The 21,585-nt window shown below is 50.2% G+C and overlaps 1 protein-coding gene across 1 annotated transcript in view; it reads right to left on the minus strand.

Annotated features, from left to right (window-relative positions):
* Positions 1 to 1,320: 1,320 nt before the first annotated feature.
* Positions 1,321 to 21,585, minus strand: part of LOC147670582 (protein FAM131B-like) — a gene marked incomplete at both ends in the record, with an annotated part of 106,344 nt that continues 86,079 nt past the window's right edge. The window contains 2 exons of the mRNA XM_086948152.1: positions 1,321 to 1,464; positions 19,506 to 19,703. Coding sequence (XP_086804278.1) covers positions 1,321 to 1,464; positions 19,506 to 19,703 — 342 coding nt within the window. The remainder of the gene's footprint in view (positions 1,465 to 19,505; positions 19,704 to 21,585) is intronic.

Genomic DNA, 21,585 nt, shown 5'->3' on the forward strand with positions numbered 1-21,585 from the left:
ATTCCCTTTTCCTTCTCTTGAACCCTGCTCTTGTCACCCAGACCTCGGTTCATCATTCAGACCTGGCAGGTTCCTTCCTCTGGGTTCTCCTCACAGAGGCTTTCCTTCCGTTTCTAGCCTCACACTCTTTGGGGTGCATTCTTCTCTGCCCCTTCTTCATACCACATGCTGCTATGGGAATTCACAAGGACATATTATGAAGCCCATTATCGCCGTTTTAGGTCGGACTCACGGTTCTAGGCGCCTCTCATACAGGGGCCCTCCATCAGATCCAGGTCGGTCTCACGGTTCTAGGCACCTCCCATACAGGGGCCCTCCATCAGATCCAGGTCGGTCTCACGGTTCTAGGCACCTCTCATACAGGGGCCCTCCATCAGATCCAGGTCGGTCTCACGGTTCTAGGCACCTCTCATACAGGGGCCCTCCATCAGATCCAGGTCGGTCTCACGGATCTAGGCACCTCTCATACAGGGGCCCTCCATCAGATCCAGGTCGGTCTCACGGTTCTAGGTACCTCCCATACAGGGGCCCTCCATCAGATCCAGGTCGGTCTCACGGTTCTAGGCACCTCTCATACAGGGGCCCTCCTTCAGATCCAGGTAGGTCTCACGGTTCTAGGTGCCTCTCATACAGGGGCCCTCCATCAGATCCAGGTCGGTCTCACGGTTCTAGGCGCCTCTCATACAGGGGCCCTCCTTCAGATCCAGGTAGGTCTCACGGTTCTAGGTGCCTCCCATACAGGGGCCCCCCATCAGATCCAGCTAAGTTTCACGGTTCTAGGCACCTCTCATACAGGGGCCCTCCATCAGATCCAGGTCGGTCTCACGGTTCTAGGTCCTTCATAAAGGGGCCCTCCATCAGATCCAGGTAGGTCTCACGGTTGTAGACGCCTCTTACCTTGGCTTCCTTCAGCTCCTGGCATGTTTCTCTGGTCTATGTTATTTTTACTTCTCTCTCACTTCAATTCTCCATCAGTTTCTTGCACATATCTGTATTGTAAGTCTCACTTCCTGTACCTCGCCTTCAGTTCCTCATATACCTGGATGAATGAATATCTTTAAATGTACCCAAGTTATTCTTTGGTTCCTGACCCCAATTGCTAAATGATCCTAAACTTTCCCCCAATGTTTCTTCGAACATTTCATTGTTCTAGGTCTGTCTTATCTAGTTCCTCTATTACTTCCTGAAACATATCACTGTTCTAGGCCCTCCTTACCTTGGTTCTCCAGTAGTTCTTGGTATGTTTCTCTGTTCTAGGTCCTCCTTACCTTTGTTCTCCTGTAGTTCTTGGTATGTCTCTCTGTTCTAGGTCCTCCTTACCTTGGTTCTCCAGTAGTTCTTGGTACGTCTCGCTGTTTTGTGTTCCACTGTTATCTTGGTTGGAGTTCATGCTCATCTGCTCCCCATCCATCGATGACCAAGCCATCAAGGTGGCCTCAGAGATGGCAAACTGCTGCATGACCCCTGCAAGGAGACAGAGGTGCTGGTCAAAGGTGGGCGACAGACCACCTGCCCTAGATCATCCATCACAAGCAATATCAGGAGGTGTATGGTCTACACAGGAAACCTTAAACTAAAAACCCCCAGGGGCCCATTGCCTGTCTGAAATACTCTGCGACCATTCACTCCAGGAGCCCGACCACCTGAGTCATAAACCCCAACAGTGCTGGTGTTTGTGAAGACTTTCCCACCAGTCCAGATCCCCTTTCTGCTTACCATATCATGCCACTATTCACCCTCTGGAGACCTCACCACCTTCATCAACTAGGAGCCCAATATTCACCCTCTGGAGACCCCACTACCTTCATCAACTAGGAGCCCAATATTCACCCTCTGGAGACCCCACTGCCTTCCTCACCCTGGAGGCCACTATTCACCCTCTGGAAACCTCACCACCTTCCTCAGCTAGGAGGAGACTATTCACCCTCTGGAGACCCCACTGTCTTCCTCAGCTAGAAGGCCACCAACCACCCTCTGGAGACCCCACTGCCTTCCTCAGCTAGGAGGCCACCCTCTGGGGACCCATTGCCTTCCTCAGCTAGAAGGCCACTAACCACCCTCTGGAGACCCCACCGCCTCAGCTAGGAGGCCACTAACCACCCTCTGGGGATCCCACCACCTTCCTCAGCTAGAAGGCCGCTAATGACCCTCTGGAGACCCACCACCTTCCTTAGATAGCAGGCCGCCAATTACCCTCTGGAAACACAGCAGTCATGGACTGTGAGAAGTTGGCCTGATAGGTAGTGTTTCCAATTCTGGAACCACTGGTTATCAGTCCAAGCAAACCCCAAAGATGTCAGGTTGTAAGTCAACCTTGTAGACAAGCTATCCTAGTGGTAGCATGGACTAAGCAGCCTTAAAGGCTTAACTTAAGAGGTCGTGTTAAGCGAGCTTGTTTTACCACATACAATCCTGTAATCAAATGAAAGGACACCACACAAGTCTATATTATAAAAATATATGTATTTATTACTAAATTACTCCCCAGTACTCTTTATGAGGAAAGGGGCACAAGCGTTAAATCAAAAGCACTGTTACACATATAAAGTTGCACGTTTATGGATGAGGGCGGGTGGCCACTCAGACCATATATCAAAAAAGTGGTATAAGTAACACTTTACGAACAATGGTTAGGCCTAGGGCCTAGAGATTCGCTGGGAGCAGTCAGGACAAGCAATGAAGAAGTCGGGAGTAGCCCACAGGAGACGGATGCAGCACGGAAAGTGCAGCGCGCACCAATGCACTGTCAATGGTGCGTAAAAGTCAATTAAAGTGAATAAAAAGATACTTCCGCTGAACCTAGGAACACAAAACTTTAGACACAGACCCTAGAGGTGTGTACCAGTGTAAAGACACCGGCGTTGCAAAGTTACCTCACCCACAGGCCGTGGGTGCACAGGGTCGAAGTGGCGTCGGGTTCTGTCACGCAGGTTCTGGGTGCTTGGAGCTGTTGCAGCTGCAGGCGCTGTGAAGCAGAAGTGTCCGGTGCGATCCAAGGGTGGATCGATGTAGAAAAGTACCTGAAAGCAGAGGGGACAGAGTCTGGGTCACTCAGCAGTGACCAGGGTGGAACCAGGATGGAACCAGGCAATGTCGGGCGCAATCAGGCGGTTGTCGATAGGCTTCTCTCCGCTGTCACGTGGGCTCTGGGGCATCTGCGACGTCCAGGAGCAGGTCACGATCTGTCCCACGTAGGCTCTCGCCGTCAGCACCGTCGGCTTGAAGATTGTAGCAAACAGCACTTGGCAAAAGCAATCCACGCGGAACCGGGAGATTGCTTATCACTCGAACCAGGAGGGTCAGAGTGGGTGCTCCTTTTCACAGGAGCTGGTGCACCCTACTCTCCTACATATGGTGGCAGCGGTGGGATAGGGGCTGGGAGGCCCCAGAACCGGTTTGGCCGGATCCTGCAAGGGGCAGCCTTGTGCTCCCCAGGCAGTGTCTGGTTTCATTGAAACCTCCCTACTCCAATCCACTATCTCCTGTCTGGGGTGGTTTGACACCGCCCTGTGACAGGAAACTCTTTGTCCAGGCCTCCTCTGCCGGGTTTCGGTCAGCAGCAGGAGGTCAGACCCGTGTCTGTGGCAGGGGCATCCATTTTGTGGATCTGAGGCTCATTTTAAATCAACCGCGTTTCAGTAAAGTAACATGTCTTCTCCCTCTAGAAGGGTGGAATGCTATCCCCGTCGCCAGAACTGGCGAGGGGATAGTATTCCAATTCGTATGACACCTTACACGACATGTTTTGATAAAGCCAAACCAAAGTTGCTATATAACCGCGAGGATTATAATGCGCTTAAGAGTATATGGTATGGCATTATCCCGGATCAGCTTAGGGAGTTGTTCCCGACAGCTGCAGACAGGCTCAGCTCATGCCAGAGCACCATCTCACATAAAACCACGCACTCTGCCTCCAGGATTGATGAGGCCTTCCATAGGAGTGGCTTACAGGCTATATATGTGTCCAGATATAGGTTTAGATATAGGTATACTATATCTAAGCAAGGGGTGATTACACCCACTTGCCCCAGCTGAGTGATCAGCCAGTTGTGTCAATTTAAGAACCAGCCAGGGGTGGCAAAAGCTATGCTTCAGCCCCTGGTAGGCCTTGGTGGCACCTATGCCCTGGGCACCTATAGTGCATGGTACAGGGGCTGACAAGGAGTCCATTTCCAATTGTGGTATGTACCTATAGCACATGTATTACAAATTTAGAGAGAGAACAGCAGGCTGGGGGTCTGATTAGCAGGCCCACAGCCTCAGTAAGTCGAAAACCAGTGAAGCAAAAAAGCAAAAATTGGGGTGACCATAGGATAGCAGACCCTACTCTCCTACATGGACGATCTTAGACGGGTGGCGGATAGGGGCCTTACCCAGGCCATGGTTCTCCTGGATTTGTCAGCAGCTTTTGACACCGTGGATCATAACATCCTGATTGACGTCAGCAATGCCGGGCTCCAGGGTCTGGCTCTGATGTGGCTCTCCCACTTCCTCAGTAACCGGTTTCAATCAGTACGTCTTGCCAACTTCTCCTCTGAGAAAATGTAATTGACCTGCGGGGTTCCCCAGGGCTCCTCCCTTTCCCTGCTTCTCTTCAATTTGTACCTCCTTCCTTTAATCTCCTTCTTGCGAGGAAGGAAAGTTGGGCCATATAATTACGCGGATGATCTTCAATTGGTCTTCGACATCAATCTCTCTCCAACCTCTGTGTCTCACTTTCAAGACACTATGATCTTCATAAGTGAATGGATGAACGAAAATCAATTGAAGCTCAACCCTGATAAAAACCGAGCTTATCCTCACTGGCGGGCTTGCTAATCCATGGATCTCGAGCTATTGGCCTTCTATCTTCCTGGGCAGCCTTCCCCTTTCAGTCAGTTCAGCGAAAAGTTTAGGCATAGTTATAAGCAATGACCTGTCTTTGAAGGCTCAGATCAGCCCGGTGGTCTCTGCTGGGTTTTTTCAACCGCATCAAATTAAGAAGATCAGCAGATTTCTGTCTACGGAAGCCCTGATCTTAGTGATCTTGGCTTTGATCATCTCCGACTGGAGTATGCCAACTCACTCAATGTAGCGATCCCGGCCTACCAACTCAGACGCCTCCAGCTAGCCCAGAATCAGGCTGCTAGACTGATCTTTCACCAACCTAAATGGCATCACGTCAGACCACTGATGAAAAGCCTCCATTGGCTCCCAGTGGCTATGCATTGTGTATTTAAGTTGGGATGCACTATTTTCAAAGCTCTCCACGGTAACAGTCCACCCTTCATCTCTTCCAAGATTCTACGTTATGCCCCCACTCGTAACCGATGATCCTCCTATCTGAATCTGCTAGTCACTCTCACTTTTAAATGCAAGAAATATGGTGGCTCCCGATTTGCAGTCTTAGCCCTCAGTTCTGGAATTCACTACCTGTGGAGCTGAGGTCAGTCACCTCCTGTGTTGTTATGTTATGTTAGACACTCGTGTATAGCGCTCGAAACACCCTGGGGCATCACGGCGCTGCCTAGAGTAGCACATCCCTGAGACGACAGCTGGGCTGAGTTGGAATTTAGTACAAGAAGGCTTTCAGGTGTTTCCTAAAGAATGTATACGATGGGATTTCCCTAAGGAATTTGGGAAGACTATTCCAGTACTTAGGGGCAAGTTAGGAGAAAGCCATACCCCCCTTACGCTTGAGACGGATGCGAGGAATCTGAAGCAATCTCGCCGTACCTGATCTCAGCAAACGACCAGGAGTATATATTTTTAATTTCTTTTGTAAGTATTTCGGGCCTCGATCGTTTAGAGCATTAAAAGACAAGCAACAGATTTTGAAAATGGACCGTTTTTTTACCGGCAGCCAATGTAGAAATTTTATCAAAGGCAGTAACGGGGAGCCAGCAGGCATGTTTAGGATCATTCTTGCAGCGGTATTTTGGATGACTTGAAGTTTATTTAGGAGTGTAGTCCCAACCTCGACCAGAAGGACGTTCCCGTAATCCAAACGGCTGATCACCATCGCTTGGATCAGCATTCTACGATGGTCAGTTGGGATATATAGAAAGATTTTCCGAAGTAAGCGAAGGCTGTGGTAGCAGGGACCAATAGTGGCTCCTATATGATCCCTCATAGACAGTGAGCGATCTAGTTTCACACCCAGGTTCTTTACATTCTGTTTTGGGACCGGGGGGCACCCAGTTGTGGAGGCCACCATTCATTGTTCCAGATGGTAGCGGCCTTTCCCAGCAGCATAACTTCTGTTTTACCCGGACTCAACTGGAGAAAGTTGTCGGTCATCCAGTTGGAAATTGCAAGTATGCCTTTAGTGAAACGGAGCCTGTCAGCCTCTGGGTTCGGGCCGATGGTGAACAGTAGCTGGGTGTCATCAGCATAGGAGATTGTTTCGAAGCCTAGTGCTTTTACTGTCTCAGCCAGCGGAGCCAAATAAATGTTAAAAAGGGTAGGGCTGAGGCAGGAGCCCTGTGGGACACCCTTGCCCAATGTTGTTTTATCTGAGTGGAACGGTGTGAGAAGTTGGCCCGATATGCAACGTTCGCTATTCTAGCGACCGCTATGTATCGTTCCAACGACCCTTATGGTGTTTGGTTGTAAGTCAACCTATAGACCAGCTATCCTAGTAGCGTGGATACGAGCAGTCTAAGGCTAAAGACTCGAGAGGGCGTGTTAAGCCAGCTGTTTACCACACATGTACCCCTTGAACACCCAGTGAAAGGACACCACACAAGTGTTATGAAAATAAACAGTATATTTATTAAGAATCACAACAGCCCTGTACTCTTTATGAGGACAGGGTACTAAGCACAAACCAAATCTCTTTAGCAAATACTTCAAGTGCACAATTAGGAACAAGTGTCCGAGGACACGGAAAGATTAAGGTCTCGGGCGGACCCGATAAGGCAAGTCGGAAGCGAGGGACTCGGGACCCTAGAGTAAGGAGGCTATGCAGGCACCGAAATGCCGAGTTACCTAGCCACGAGGGCTGCGGCTGCACAAGTCTTACAGGCGTCGGGGTCTTCGCTGACGAGCCAGGAGCCGGAAGAAAAGGAGTTGCTGGCCGGCGACCAGTGCTGAATAGTTCGTAGAGATCCAAGCCTGGATCGGAGATTGAAGAAACCTGAAAGCAGAGGGGACCAAGTTCGTACTACTAGCCAGTAGTCGGAGGGTACCAGGAAGGCACCGGTTGGCCGTCACCTCGACCAGGTGAGTGGGCGACGCTAGGCTCTGCAGTCTCACGGACCAGGAGGCGTTGTCGGCGACCACGGCGGAGGTGCGAGCTGTCCCACGAGGGATGATGCTGTCGGCGTCGCTGGGCCCAGGATGGGCAACAAGCCTTGGCAGTTCTCAGGGCCACGTGGTGGGCCTAAGAGGGCGTCTTGAGTGGACCAGGAGGGTCCGGGGTGCTTCTCGCAAAGATGGAAGCAAGGGCCAGTCTGGAGCAACCAGACCAGCAGTGATGATTCTCGGATGTCGTCACAGAAGGACACAAGCCAGCGGCTAGTGACCAGACAACGTGGGGCAGAAGGGCCCCACGCAGATCGTGGAGATGCTGGGAGACTGCACTTCGGTGCTGGAGCGGCTCAGGGTCGGGGCTTCTCGGACCCCAGAGCACTCACCAGAGAGTTACCTCGATGGTCGTGCTGGTTTTTAAGAGCGTGCAGGTTCTGATGATGGCCGGTCCCTCGAGGTCTCGTCGCACCCACAGATCACAGCTGAGCTGATGATGTGGGTAGAGGTCAGAGGTGCCAGGGAAGCCGGTTCTCGTCGAGCTGGGCCGTCGGATTCCTTGAGGAAGGACTTACAGCAAACCGCAGAGTTCTTAGTTGGTGCCCGCTGATGCAGGGTGACTACTCCTTAGTCACAAGGGAGAAATCTTGAGAAGAGTCTTGAATGTCCTTTCGTAGAAAGTAGTTCTTGAATCAAAGATGATCTAATTTGGAAGGGTCCCCGCTCCGGTCTTTATTCTAAAGAAAGGGGTGGGTACATGACTAGGTCCTGCCCTAAGGGTGGGACCAGGAAGGGAGCAGTTACACCCCTCTCCCCTGCCGGACTTTCCCCAGGCCAGGGCTGTCGCCCCTGGAACTGGTTCTAACCGGCAGATGCGTAGTGAGCACCGGGGTGCCACTCCGCAGTCACCTTCACGCAAAAGCCCTACCTACCCAGAATACACAAACCCTGTCTGGGACGGTGCGAACACCGCCCTCGACGGGAAACCCTTTGTCCAAGCGCTCCTCGCTGGAAGGACTCCCAGCAGCAGGAGGTCAGACTCGTGTCTGTGGTGGCAGCATCCATTTTGTGGAGCTGAGGCTTCAGTTAACTTTAACCGGGGTTCACGGTTACGTGCATGTCGTGTCCCTCTAGAGGGGTGGGATGCTAACCTCATCGTCAGAATTGGTGAGAGGGCAGCACCCCGATTCGTATGACACCTTACTCGACATGCCTGGATAACGCGACACCGGAGTTACCGTTATGGTACGCGTTATCATGGAACAGCCATTGGGTCTTGATTCCGCAAACTGCAACCGGGCTCGGCTCGGGCCTGAACCTAGTTCACACGAGCCCACGCACTCTGCCTTCAGGATTGTTAAGGCCTGCCATAGGAGTGACTGATAGGAACTCCGGTGTCCATTGTATGGTTAGATATAGAGCTACTATACCTAAAGCGAAGGGTGGTTACACGGCTTCGCCCCAGCTGTCGTGCAGCCAGTTGTGTCAAATTTAGGAGGCCAGCCAGGGGTGGCATAATACATGCTTCAGCCCCTGGCGGCCCTGGGTACACCTATGCCCTGCGTTACGGGGTCTGATAAGGTGGCCCAGTACCAATTGGTAAATGCACCTAGGGTACATATCGTAATTTAGAAAGAGAACAGCCAGGCTGTGGGTCTGATTAGCAGGCCCACAGCCAGAGAAAGTCGTAAACCAGTGAAACAAAAGCAAAAAATCTGGGTGATCATAGGATTGCAGACCCTACTCTCCTACATGACCCCCCCCCCCAAACGTCGGAACAATAAGCTAACCTTGACCAGGTGAGTCTTCTTGTTCTAAGTGGAAATATCTGGAGAGCCCATCGGCATTGCCATGATCAGTACCAGGTCTATGTTCCACTGTAAAGTCCATCCCCTGTAGGGAAATGGACCACCTAAGCAGTTTGGGGTTTTCACCCTTCATCTGATTTAGCCACAAGAGGGGCTTATGGTCGGTCTGAATCTTGAAGTGAGTACCAAACAAGTATGGCCTCAGCTTCTTCAGGGCCCAAACCACAGCAAAGGCCTCCCTCTCAATAGCTGACCAATTCTTCTCTCTAGGGGTCAGCCTTCTGCTTATAAAAGCAATGGGCTGGTCTTGACCATCAAAATTCAGTTGAGAAAGAACAGCTCCCACACCCAACTCAGAAGCATCTGTTTGGACAATGAATGGTTTGGAGTAGTCCGGACTCTTGAGGATAGGCGCCGTGCACATGGCCTGCTTTAGGTCATCGAATGCTTTTTGACAGCTCGCTGTCCACTGAACCTTTTTTGGCATTTTCTTACTTGTCAGTTCGTTTAATGGTGTCACAATTGAACCATAGTTCCTGACAAACTTCCTATAGTAACCAGTCAGGCCCAAGAAAGCTCGAACCTGAGTCTGGGTGGTTGGAGGAGCCCAGTCCCTGATTGACTGTATCTTGCTCTCCAGTGGCTGAACCTGACCTCCACCTACAAGGTGGCCCAGGTATACAACCTGTGTCTGCCCTATCTGGCACTTGGTGGCCTTGATAGTGAGACCTGCTGCTTGCAGTGCCTCTAACGTCTTCCGCAGGTGGACCAGGTGATCCTCCCAGGTGGAGCTAAAGACAGCAATATCGTCAAGATACGCCGCACAGAAGTCATCCAGCCCAGTAAGGACTTGATTCACCAACCGTTGGAAGGTGGCAGGTGCATTTTTCAGACCAAAGGGCATCACCACGAACTGGTAATGCCCACCAGGGGTTGAAAATGCGGTTTTAGGCTTGGCGTCCTCAGCTAACCTGATTTGCCAATACCCAGCTGTCAGGTCAAACGTACTTAGGTAGTTGGCCGAAGCCAATCTATCGATAAGCTCGTCTGCCCTTGGTATTGGGTGGGCGTCAGTCTTAGTGACTGCATTGAGACCCCTGTAGTCTACGCAAAACCTCATCTCTCTCTTACCACCCTGGGTGTGAGGTTTCGGCACTAGAACTACGGGACTAGCCCAAGGGCTATCCGAGGGTTCAATGACTCCCAACTCCAACATTTTCTGCACTTCACTTTTGATGCAGTCTCTAACGTGATCAGGCTGCCTGTAGATTTTACTCTTGACTGGCAAGCTGTCACCAGTGTCAACCTCATAAGTGCACCAATCGGTCTGACTGGGTGTTAGAGAAAACATATGCCTGAACGACTGAAGAACCTGTTTACAGTCGCTCTGTTGATGTTCGGAGAGGCTGCCACAAAAGACAACACCATCCACCGAGCCATCGTCAGGATTCTGAGTGAGCAGGTCGGGGAGAGGGTCACTCTCCTCTTCCTGTCCCTCATCTAGGGCCATGAGCAAACTCATGTCCTTCCTGTCGACATATGCTTTTAGCCTGTTGACATGAAGCACCCTGTGGGGGCTCCGGGGAGTTCCCAGGTCGACCAGGTAGGTGACCTCTCCCTTTTTCTCCAGGATGGTGTAGGGCCCGGACCACTTGTCCTTGAGTGCTGCTGGGGCCACTGGCTCCAACACCCACACCTTCTGTCCGGGCTGGTAAACAGTCAAGACAGCCTTTTGGTCATGCCAAGCTTTTTGGAGTTCTTGGCTGGCCTTAAGGTTTTCAGATGCCTTTTCCATGTACTCAGCCATCCGCGAGCGGAGGCCAAGCACATAGTCCACTATGTTGGCTGCAGGCTTTTTGAGAGGTCTCTCCCATCCTTCCTTCACCAAACACAGGGGTCCCCTTACAGGATGCCCGTACAGAAGTTCAAAAGGGCTGTAGCCAACCCCCTTCTGTGGGACTTCTCTGTAGGCGAACAAGAGGCAGGGGATCAGGACGTCCCATCGACGCCGAAGCTTTTCCGGTAGTCCATGAATCATCCCTTTTAGGGTCCTGTTGAATCTCTCAACAAGCCCATTGCATTGTGGATGATAGGGTGTAGTGAACTTGTAGTTAACACCACATTCCTTCCACATAGCAGTTAAGTAGCTCGACATGAAGTTTGCACCTCTGTCGGAGACGACCTCCTTAGGGAAGCCCACTCTGGAGAACACTCCAACTAGGGCTCTTGCCACAACAGGTGCTGTAGTGGTCCTAAGGGGAATAGCTTCAGGATACCTGGTGGCATGATCCACTACCACCAGTATAAACTTGTGCCCTGATGCTGTAGGTGGTTCCATGGGACCGACGATGTCGATCCCCACCCGTTCAAAGGGCACCCCCACCACAGGCATTGGTATAAGGGGGGCCTTTGTCGTGCCACCTGACTTACCACTGGCTTGGCAAGTGACACAGGAGCGGCAAAACTCCTTGGTATCCTCGTTCATGTGAGGCCAGTGAAAGTGTGAGACAAGCCTGTCCCACGTTTTCGTCTGGCCTAAGTGACCTGCTAAGGGAATCTCGTGGGCCAAGGTAAGTAGGAAACCACGCTGAGACAAGGGTACAACCAGCCTCCTGGTCATGCCAGGCTTGGGGTCTCTTGACTCAGTGTACAGGAGTCCATCTTCCCAGTATACCTTGTGGGTACCTGTGGCGTTCCCAGCAGCCTCAGCAGCAGCCTGCTGTCTGAGGGGTTCAAGAGAAGGGCAGTCTAACTGGTCCTTCCCCAGGTCTTCCCTTGAGGGTCCCCCTGAACCCAAGAATTCAACTTGATCAAGTTCGAATTCCCTAGGCTCAGTTTCCCTCAATTCCTGTAGGTCAGCCTCCTCTGAGACTTGATCCTCGACCTGGGGCAAGGGGGAAGGCGCAGCCTTAACCCTACTGCTCTTTTTCTTGGGAGGTGTCTGGTCCGTTGTTCCAGGATCCAGCACCTGTTCAGTGGGGCATTTCCTGACCTGTGACCTAGTCACAGCGAACACATGTGCTGGCAAACCTAACATTTCCATGTGAGTCCGGTGCTCCACTTCTGACCATTGTGACGACTCCAAATCATTGCCCAACAAACAATCCACTGGGAGGTCTGGACTAACTACAACCTTCTTGTGGCCAGTTACCCCTCCCCAGGAGAAAGCTACAATTGCCATACTGTGATTGGTAGTGACACTGCTTGCATTGGTCACCAGGAATTCTGTACCTGGCATGATCTGTCCAGGGTCCACAAAGTTAGGCGTCACCATGGTGACGCTGGCACAAGTGTCCCTATAGGCCTGAGCCATCTTTCCATTTATGAAAGGCGTCTGTCGGTATTTGCCCAAAGTATTGGGGCTTACGTCAGGGGATACGTCTGCGTCCCCTGTACTGACAAGGACAGCCTGAGTGAGTGTGCCAACTAAGTTGTCACGCCCCTCAGAACCCAGGGTTAACCCTACTAAACCCTTGGGAGGCGCACTACCACTGCTGACTGTACTAGGGGGCACAGGTGCCTTAGGGGCTGCAGTGGCAGGAGTCTGCCCTCCTCCTTTCTTGGTGCACTCACTAAACCAGTGAGACTTACTTTTACAGTACTGGCACCATCTTTTGGATTGGCCTTCTTTCTTCTTTTGGGGAGCCTGACCCCCACCCTCTTTGGGTTGTTGGGGACCTGTCGAAGACTTCTGGTCATTTTGTTCCCCTTTAGAATCTTTACCCTTCTGGTCTGCTTTCTTCTGACCACCTTGATTCTGGCCCTGGTTCTGCTTAACTCTTGTACGAACCCATCTGTCTGCCTTCTTTCCCAATTCTTGGGGAGAGGTCAGATCCGAGTCGACAAGATGCTGATGCAACAACTGGTTCTGACAATTGTTTAAAATTTGTTCTCTCATCATCAAATTATACAATCCTTGATAATCAGTAACCTTACTGCCCAGCAACCAGCCCTCAAAAGCCTTAGTGGCACAATCGACGAAATCAGACCAATCTTGAGACTGCCTTTTCTGGGTATCCCTGAACAGCACCCTGTACTGCTCAGTGGTTAGGCCGAACCCTTCAACGAGTGTATTTTTCAAGATTTGGTAATTGTTAGCATCCTCCACCCTTGTGGTGAGGAGCTTGTCTCTTCCTTTTCCTTCAAAGGAGAGCCACAAGATAGCTGCCCACTGACTCTGGGGAACACCCTGCACAGTGCAGGCCCTCTCCAAAGCAGTAATCCATTTGTGGATGTCGTCCCCTTGTTTAAAGGGGGGCACTATCTTACCAAGGTGTTTCGTATCGAAACTCTTTTCCCTATTACTAGGTACATTGCTGCCACCAGTGGGGACTACCCCACTTAACTGTTGCTCTCTAGCAAAGGCAAGCCTTTCTTTGGCCAGGGCAAGTTCTTCCCTTTCGATCCTCAGATTAGCTGCCCTTTCCTTAGCTTCGTACACTCTCCTCTGAGGGGACGTCATCCCTCTCTGAGAAGAGTTGTGAGAGCCATTGGTTCGAAGGGATCCGCCAGAGTCTCTTGACAGAGATCGGGCTCGTCCATTCCCAATGTTAAGCTGACCTGATAGTGGCCCCAGGGGTCCCCCAGTACCGCTATCATGTTTGCTTAAGTTGGACCTGCTTAGTCTGACGACTTCTACCTGTCCCTTATCTGCCTCATCCCCAGAGAGATCCTCGTCCTCATCCTCCTCCACATCCTCGTTCTCAGTTGCGAGGTGAATGAGGTCAGGATCGTCTCGGGTTCCCTCGAGGGGAGGCATGTCTCCTTCTGGATTAGAAGAGCTACGAAGTTTCTCAGCTCTCCTGGCATCATAAGTCCCCAAGAGACCAATCAGAAAGGACGTAGTGGGGTTAGACCCCTGCTGAATCTTCCTGGAGTGACACAGTCGTCTTAACTCCTTGAAGCTCAGCACAGTATATCCTGAAGGGATGACCTGTGGAGGGTCAACTGACACAAGGGGAGACCCAGAGTTTCCTCCTTTGTCCGACATACTGGTTCTAGTGTGGTGTAAGTGATGCACCTACCTACACTACGTGTTTACCTACTGTACCCTTGCTAAGAGTTGTAGCCAAGGTGTGCTAAGCCTTGAGGAGCTACAACAGCTGGTTCAGTAGAACTCAGAGTATTCTAAGCTTTTAGTTATATGTACTAACAGTACTTGTGCGATCTTTCAACAAGATATTCTTAGGATACGTGTGGTAAAACAACAGCAAGCTCAAATCCCAACCGCTGCTCACCAATGTGAGAAGTTGGCCCGATATGCAACGTTCGCTATTCTAGCGACCGCTATGTATCGTTCCAACGACCCTTATGGTGTTTGGTTGTAAGTCAACCTATAGACCAGCTATCCTAGTAGCGTGGATACGAGCAGTCTAAGGCTAAAGACTCGAGAGGGCGTGTTAAGCCAGCTGTTTACCACACATGTACCCCTTGAACACCCAGTGAAAGGACACCACACAAGTGTTATGAAAATAAACAGTATATTTATTAAGAATCACAACAGCCCTGTACTCTTTATGAGGACAGGGTACTAAGCACAAACCAAATCTCTTTAGCAAATACTTCAAGTGCACAATTAGGAACAAGTGTCCGAGGACACGGAAAGATTAAGGTCTCGGGCGGACCCGATAAGGCAAGTCGGAAGCGAGGGACTCGGGACCCTAGAGTAAGGAGGCTATGCAGGCACCGAAATGCCGAGTTACCTAGCCACGAGGGCTGCGGCTGCACAAGTCTTACAGGCGTCGGGGTCTTCGCTGACGAGCCAGGAGCCGGAAGAAAAGGAGTTGCTGGCCGGCGACCAGTGCTGAATAGTTCGTAGAGATCCAAGCCTGGATCGGAGATTGAAGAAACCTGAAAGCAGAGGGGACCAAGTTCGTACTACTAGCCAGTAGTCGGTGGGTACCAGGAAGGCACCGGTTGGCCGTCACCTCGACCAGGTGAGTGGGCGACGCTAGGCTCTGCAGTCTCACGGACCAGGAGGCGTTGTCGGCGACCACGGCGGAGGTGCGAGCTGTCCCACGAGGGATGATGCTGTCGGCGTCGCTGGGCCCAGGATGGGCAACAAGCCTTGGCAGTTCTCAGGGCCACGTGGTGGGCCTAAGAGGGCGTCTTGAGTGGACCAGGAGGGTCCGGGGTGCTTCTCGCAAAGATGGAAGCAAGGGCCAGTCTGGAGCAACCAGACCAGCAGTGATGATTCTCGGATGTCGTCACAGAAGGACACAAGCCAGCGGCTAGTGACCAGACAACGTGCTGAGCAGCGAGCAGAAGGGCCCCACGCAGATCGTGGAGATGCTGGGAGACTGCACTTCGGTGCTGGAGCGGCTCAGGGTCGGGGCTTCTCGGACCCCAGAGCACTCACCAGAGAGTTACCTCGATGGTCGTGCTGGTTTTTAAGAGCGTGCAGGTTCTGATGATGGCCGGTCCCTCGAGGTCTCGTCGCACCCACAGATCACAGCTGAGCTGATGATGTAGGTAGAGGTCAGAGGTGCCAGGGAAGCCGGTTCTCGTCGAGCTGGGCCGTCGGATTCCTTGAGGAAGGACTTACAGCAAACCGCAGAGTTCTTAGTTGGTGCCCGCTGATGCAGGGTGACTACTCCTTAGTCACAAGGGAGAAATCTTGAGAAGAGTCTTGAATGTCCTTTCGTAGAAAGTAGTTCTTGAATCAAAGATGATCTAATTTGGAAGGGTCCCCGCTCCGGTCTTTATTCTAAAGAAAGGGGTGGGTACATGACTAGGTCCTGCCCTAAGGGTGGGACCAGGAAGGGGGCAGTTACACCCCTCTCCCCTGCCGGACTTTCCCCAGGCCAGGGCTGTCGCCCCTGGAACTGGTTCTAACCGGCAGATGCGTAGTGAGCACCGGGGTGCCACTCCGCAGTCACCTTCACGCAAAAGCCCTACCTACCCAGAATACACAAACCCTGTCTGGGACGGTGCGAACACCGCCCTCGACGGGAAACCCTTTGTCCAAGCGCTCCTCGCTGGAAGGACTCCCAGCAGCAGGAGGTCAGACTCGTGTCTGTGGTGGCAGCATCCATTTTGTGGAGCTGAGGCTTCAGTTAACTTTAACCGGGGTTCACGGTTACGTGCATGTCGTGTCCCTCTAGAGGGGTGGGATGCTAACCTCATCGCCAGAATTGGTGAGAGGGCAGCACCCCGATTCGTATGACACCTTACTCGACATGCCTGGATAACGCGACACCGGAGTTACCGTTATGGTACGCGTTATCATGGAACAGCCATTGGGTCTTGATTCCGCAAACTGCAACCGGGCTCGGCTCGGGCCTGAACCTAGCTCACACGAGCCCACGCACTCTGCCTTCAGGATTGTTAAGGCCTGCCATAGGAGTGACTGATAGGAACTCGGGTGTCCATTGTATGGTTAGATATAGAGCTACTATACCTAAAGCAAAGGGTGATTACACGGCTTCGCCCCAGCTGTCGTGCAGCCAGTTGTGTCAAATTTAGGAGGCCAGCCAGGGGTGGCATAATACATGCTTCAGCCCCTGGCGGCCCTGGGTACACCTATGCCCTGAATTACAGGGTCTGATAAGGTGGCCCAGTACCAATTGGTAAATGCACCTAGGGTACATATCGTAATTTAGAAAGAGAACAGCCAGGCTGTGGGTCTGATTAGCAGGCCCACAGCCAGAGAAAGTCGTAAACCAGTGAAACAAAAGCAAAAAATCTGGGTGATCATAGGATTGCAGACCCTACTCTCCTACAAACGGGCCCAAGATAACCGTTTGGGCTCTGTCCGTTAGGAAGTTTTTAAGCTTGACCCTGGATGCCATAGGACATTAACCTCACTGCGAGCCTGTTATGGGAGACGGTATCGAAGGCTGCGGAGAAGTCGAGGAGGATCAGTATGGCAGATCCCCCAGCATCCATGGTCAGCCTCAATGAGTCGGTGACGGCTAACAGGGCGGTTTCTGTGCTAAAACCTGGGCGAAACCCTGATTGCGAGGGGTCCAGGATGTTGTTGGTTTCAAGATAGCTGCTTAATTGTCTATTTACAATGCTTTCATGCAGTTTAGCCAGCAGGGGAAGCAATGAGATGGGGCAATAGTTGCTGAGCTCCTGCGGGTTTGCCAGAGGTTTTTTTTAGGATAGGTCCGACAAAGGCTTCCTTCCAGGAGGTTGAATAGAGTGATTAACATTTTTTCGAATAGTAGGTGCACAGCTATGGGATAAAAGAGACATCATTTTTGGGGGGCAGGGATCGGCAGAGGGGAGCCTGATTTGGCTTCATTTAGTGCTTTAACCACTTCTTCAAGTGTGGCTGGAGCAAAATTGTCCAGAGAACAGGTTAATCTGCTAGTAGGACTTATGGGGCAGGGCAAAATTGAAGGTGTTGTTTTCTCCTGTGGAGGAAAATTGGAATAGATAATTGAGATTTTCTCCTTGAAAAAGGTGGATAGGGAATCACAAAGTTCCTGGGATTCCAGAGGCGTTTGTTTGCACACTTCAGGCGATGTAAATTCTCTGACGATGCCAAAGAGGGCTTTAGAGGAATTACTGGCATTCTCAATTTGATTCAGGATATAAAGGTGTCTAGCCGTCTTTAAATTTCGATGATAACTAGTTAGGGCTCGTTTAAAATTGTTGCAATATTTGCACTATTGTTGTACTATAACTGTGCACAATTCAGAAAGCATCTGAAGACCTGGTTGTTGTGGTAACTAGACATAATATCGAATTCAAAATATAGAATGGACATAATATTGAATGGACACAATATAGTGGTTAAAAATATCCAATTGAAGGTAAGTAATATAATATTGATTGTCAAAATATAAAAGTTTAAAATACCGAAGTATATAATATAGGCATTGAAATATATTGAATTTTTAATAATATCGAGAATTTTTTAAAGTGTTTTGTATGTTAGTATATGTGAGAAAAGTGTATATTATTTTTGTAATGTATGTTTAATTTATTTTGAGTAATTAATTTTATGGTATTTAATTTTTGCGTAATGTAATTCTGTAGCGGGTTGTGGGTTTATGGAGGAATAGGGTGGAAAGTAATTTAATTATATTAAATTAAATATCATCTTTTAGCAATTATTAATTATTTTTAATTTCTTCTTGCTTTTTAGTTCTGTAGCGGGTTGTGGGGTTTTAGGGGAATGGGGTGGGAAGTAATATAATTGTTATTAAGTAAATAATTTATTTTTATTTATTGCTATTGATTTTTTATTTATTGTTAATTAATTTTTATTTGTTAATCACTTTTATTAATTAATTATTTGATAATTATGATAATGTTATTAATTTGTTATCTGTAGTGGGTTGTGGGTTTTTAGGGGAATAGGATGGGAAGTAATTCAATTGTAATTCATTACCTATTAAAAATATACTTTTTGCGTATTGATAATTAATTTACTGTTAATTATTAATTGGTATTAATTTTTATTAATTATTTTTTGGTATTGAAAATTAATCAGTTGTTAATTAATTATGAATAGGTAATTCATTTTTAATAACTAATATTTATTTGTATTTCTAATTAATTAATTATTATATAATATTACATTGGTAATTAATTTTAATCAATGTTTTATTGGTATTGATATTTAATTTATTTTTATTAAAATAATTAAATCATTACTTTCCCTACTGTTGCACTCACTGGAGTGGGAATAGTACATTTTACCCTCCCGCTATCTTACAGTAAAAATGTATATTTTTTATTAACATTACGTTATTATATATATATATATCTATATATCTATCTATCTATATATATATATATATATATATATATATATATAGATATATATATATATATATATATATATATATATATATGTATTAAAAAACTAAAATTGTATGTTTTTCTAAACTTAAATTTTTTATTTATTAATTTTAAGGCTATTTAACTATTTTTAAGTATGTTTCAGTTAATTATATTTATTATTTTATTAATTCGATATTTTGACTAACTATATTTCTTACAACATATTTTTGATTAGATATTTTTGTACTTACCTGTTTGTAGATAGGAATTCGATATTTTTGCATTCTATATTTTGTCAGCGATATTTTGGTAAGTCTATATTTTTGTATTCGATATTATGTCAGTGATCCGGTTGTTTTCCCAGGTATATGAAAACTAGGCTTCTCCCCTCTGCTGCTGCCTTACTCCCACTCCAGCACCAAGAAACCGTCCGGTGAACGTGCGCTTGATAAATATCTTTAACATAACATAACCTCCCTAGCTAATCATTCCTGCTAGTAGTTCACTCCAGAAGAGTGCACAACTGGCCCCTTGCTCTGCCGTAATTCCTTCTGTGAACTCCTGAGGAATGCACCACCTTCCCTCTGCTACCATCCCCCGTGATCTCCAGACCGTGCCTCAGGTGATTTCCCACCCCTAAGCTTCTTCTGATGGTCACAGACCCCCACAATCTCCAACCACACCCTGCACGTCTCAGTCACATGACCTCTTTGCTAGACGCGCGGTACCTACCGGCCAAGAAGCGCGCCTCCTTCTCGCCGTCACTCAGGTCCGAGTAGGCATCGACGTCCATGCGAACGGTCTCGTGGGCATAGTGCTGCTGGAGGCTGGCGGCCTTGCCCCATCCTTGCCACTCAATCATATGTGCCACCCGGCCAGAGCCCATGGCTGTGGGCTTCGTCACGCGGTCCTTCATGGTTCGCGAAATTCCTGCGAGGAGACAAGAGGAACCATGATCGGGTGTGAGGAGTCCAGGTGACCCCAAGAACCAGAGGGAGGCAAGGTGACCCCAAGAACCAAAGGGAGGCAAGGTGACCCCAGGAACCAGAGGGAGGCAAGGTGACCCCAAGAACCAGAGGGAGGTGGGTGACCCTAAGAACCAGAGGGAGGCAAGGTGACCCTAGGAACCAGAGGGAGGCGGGTGACCCTAAGAACCAGAGGGAGGTAAGGTGACCCCAAGAACCAGAGGGAGGAGAACCAAGAACCAGAAGGAGGCAGGTGACCCCCAAGGACCAGAGGGAGGAGGGTGACCCCAAGAACCAGAGGGAGGCAAGGTGACCCCAAGAACCAGAGGGAGGCACGTGACCTCAAGAACCAGAGGGAGGCGGGTGACCCCAAGAACCAGAGGGAGGCGGGTGACCCCAAGAACCAGAGGGAGGCAGGCATCCCCAAGAACCAGAGGGAGGCAAGGTGACCCCAAGAACCAGAGGGAGGAGAACCAAGAAGCAGAAGGAGGCGGGTGACCCCAAGAACCAGAGGAAGGCAAGGTGACCCCAAGAACCAGAGGGCGGTGGGTGGCCCCAAGATCCAGAGGGAGGCAAGGTGACCCCAAGAACCAGAGGGAGGCAAGGTGACCCCAAGAACCAGAGGGAGGCGGGTGACCCCAAGAACCAGAGGGAGGCGGGTGACCCCAAAAACCAGAGGGAGGCAAGGTGACCCCAAGAACCAGAGGGAGGCAGGTGACCCCAAGAACAGGAGGGAGGCAAGGTGACCCCAAGAAACAGAGGGAGGCGTGTGACCCCAAGAACCAGAGGGAGGCGAGTGACCCCCGAGAACCAGAGGGAGGCAAGGTGACCCCAAGAACTAGAGGGAGGAGAACCAAGAACCAGAAGGAGGTGGGTGACCCCAAGAACCGGAGGGAGCCAAGGTGACCCCAAGAACCAGAGGGAGGCAGTTAACCCAAGAACCAGAGGGAGGCAAGGTGACCCCAAGAACAAGAGGGAGGCAAGGTGACCCCAAGAACCAGATGGAGGTGGGTGACCCTAAGAACCAGAGGGAGGCAAGGTGACCCCAAGAACCAGAGGGAGGCGGGTGACCCCAAGAACCAGAGGGAGGCTGGTGACCCCAAGAACCAGAGAGAGGCAGATGACCCCAAGAACCAGAGGGAGGAGAACCAAGAACCAGAAGGAGGTGGATGACCCCAAGAACCAGAGGGAGGCAAGGTCATCCCAAGAACCAGAGGGAGGCAAGGTGACCCCAAGAACCAGAGGGAGGCGGGTGACCCCAAGAACCAGAGGGAGGCAAGGTAACCCCAAGAACCAGAGGGTGGAGAACCAAGAACCAGAAGGAGGTGGGTGACCCCAAGAACCAGAGGGAGGCAAGGTGACCCCAAGAACCAGAGGGAGGCGGGTTACCCCAAGACCCAGAGGGAGGCAAGGTGACCCCAAGAACCAGAAGGAGGCGGGTGACCCCAAGAACCAGAGGGAGGCAAGGTGATCCCAAGAACCAGAGGGAGGAGAACCAACAACCAGAAGGAGATGGGTGACCCCAAGAACCAGAGGGAGGCAAGGTGACCCCAAGAACCAGAGGGAGGAGAACCAAGAACCAGAAGGAGGCGGGTGGCCCCCAGAACCAGAGGGAGGCAAGGTGACCCCAAGAACCAGAGGAAGGAGAACCAAGAACCAGAAGGAGGCAGGTGACCCCAAGAACCAGAGGGAGGCAAGGTGACCCCAAGAACCAGAGGGAGGCAAGATGACCCCAAGAACCAGAGGGAGGTGGGTGACCCCAAGAACCAGAGGGAGGCAAGGAGACCCCAAGAACCAGAGGGAGGCAAGGTGACCCCAAGAAGCAGAGGGAGGCGGGTGACCCCAAG

Source organism: Lissotriton vulgaris, unplaced genomic scaffold (genome assembly GCF_964263255.1).
Source record: "Lissotriton vulgaris unplaced genomic scaffold, aLisVul1.2 SCAFFOLD_4514, whole genome shotgun sequence".
Classification (NCBI taxonomy): domain Eukaryota; kingdom Metazoa; phylum Chordata; class Amphibia; order Caudata; family Salamandridae; genus Lissotriton; species Lissotriton vulgaris.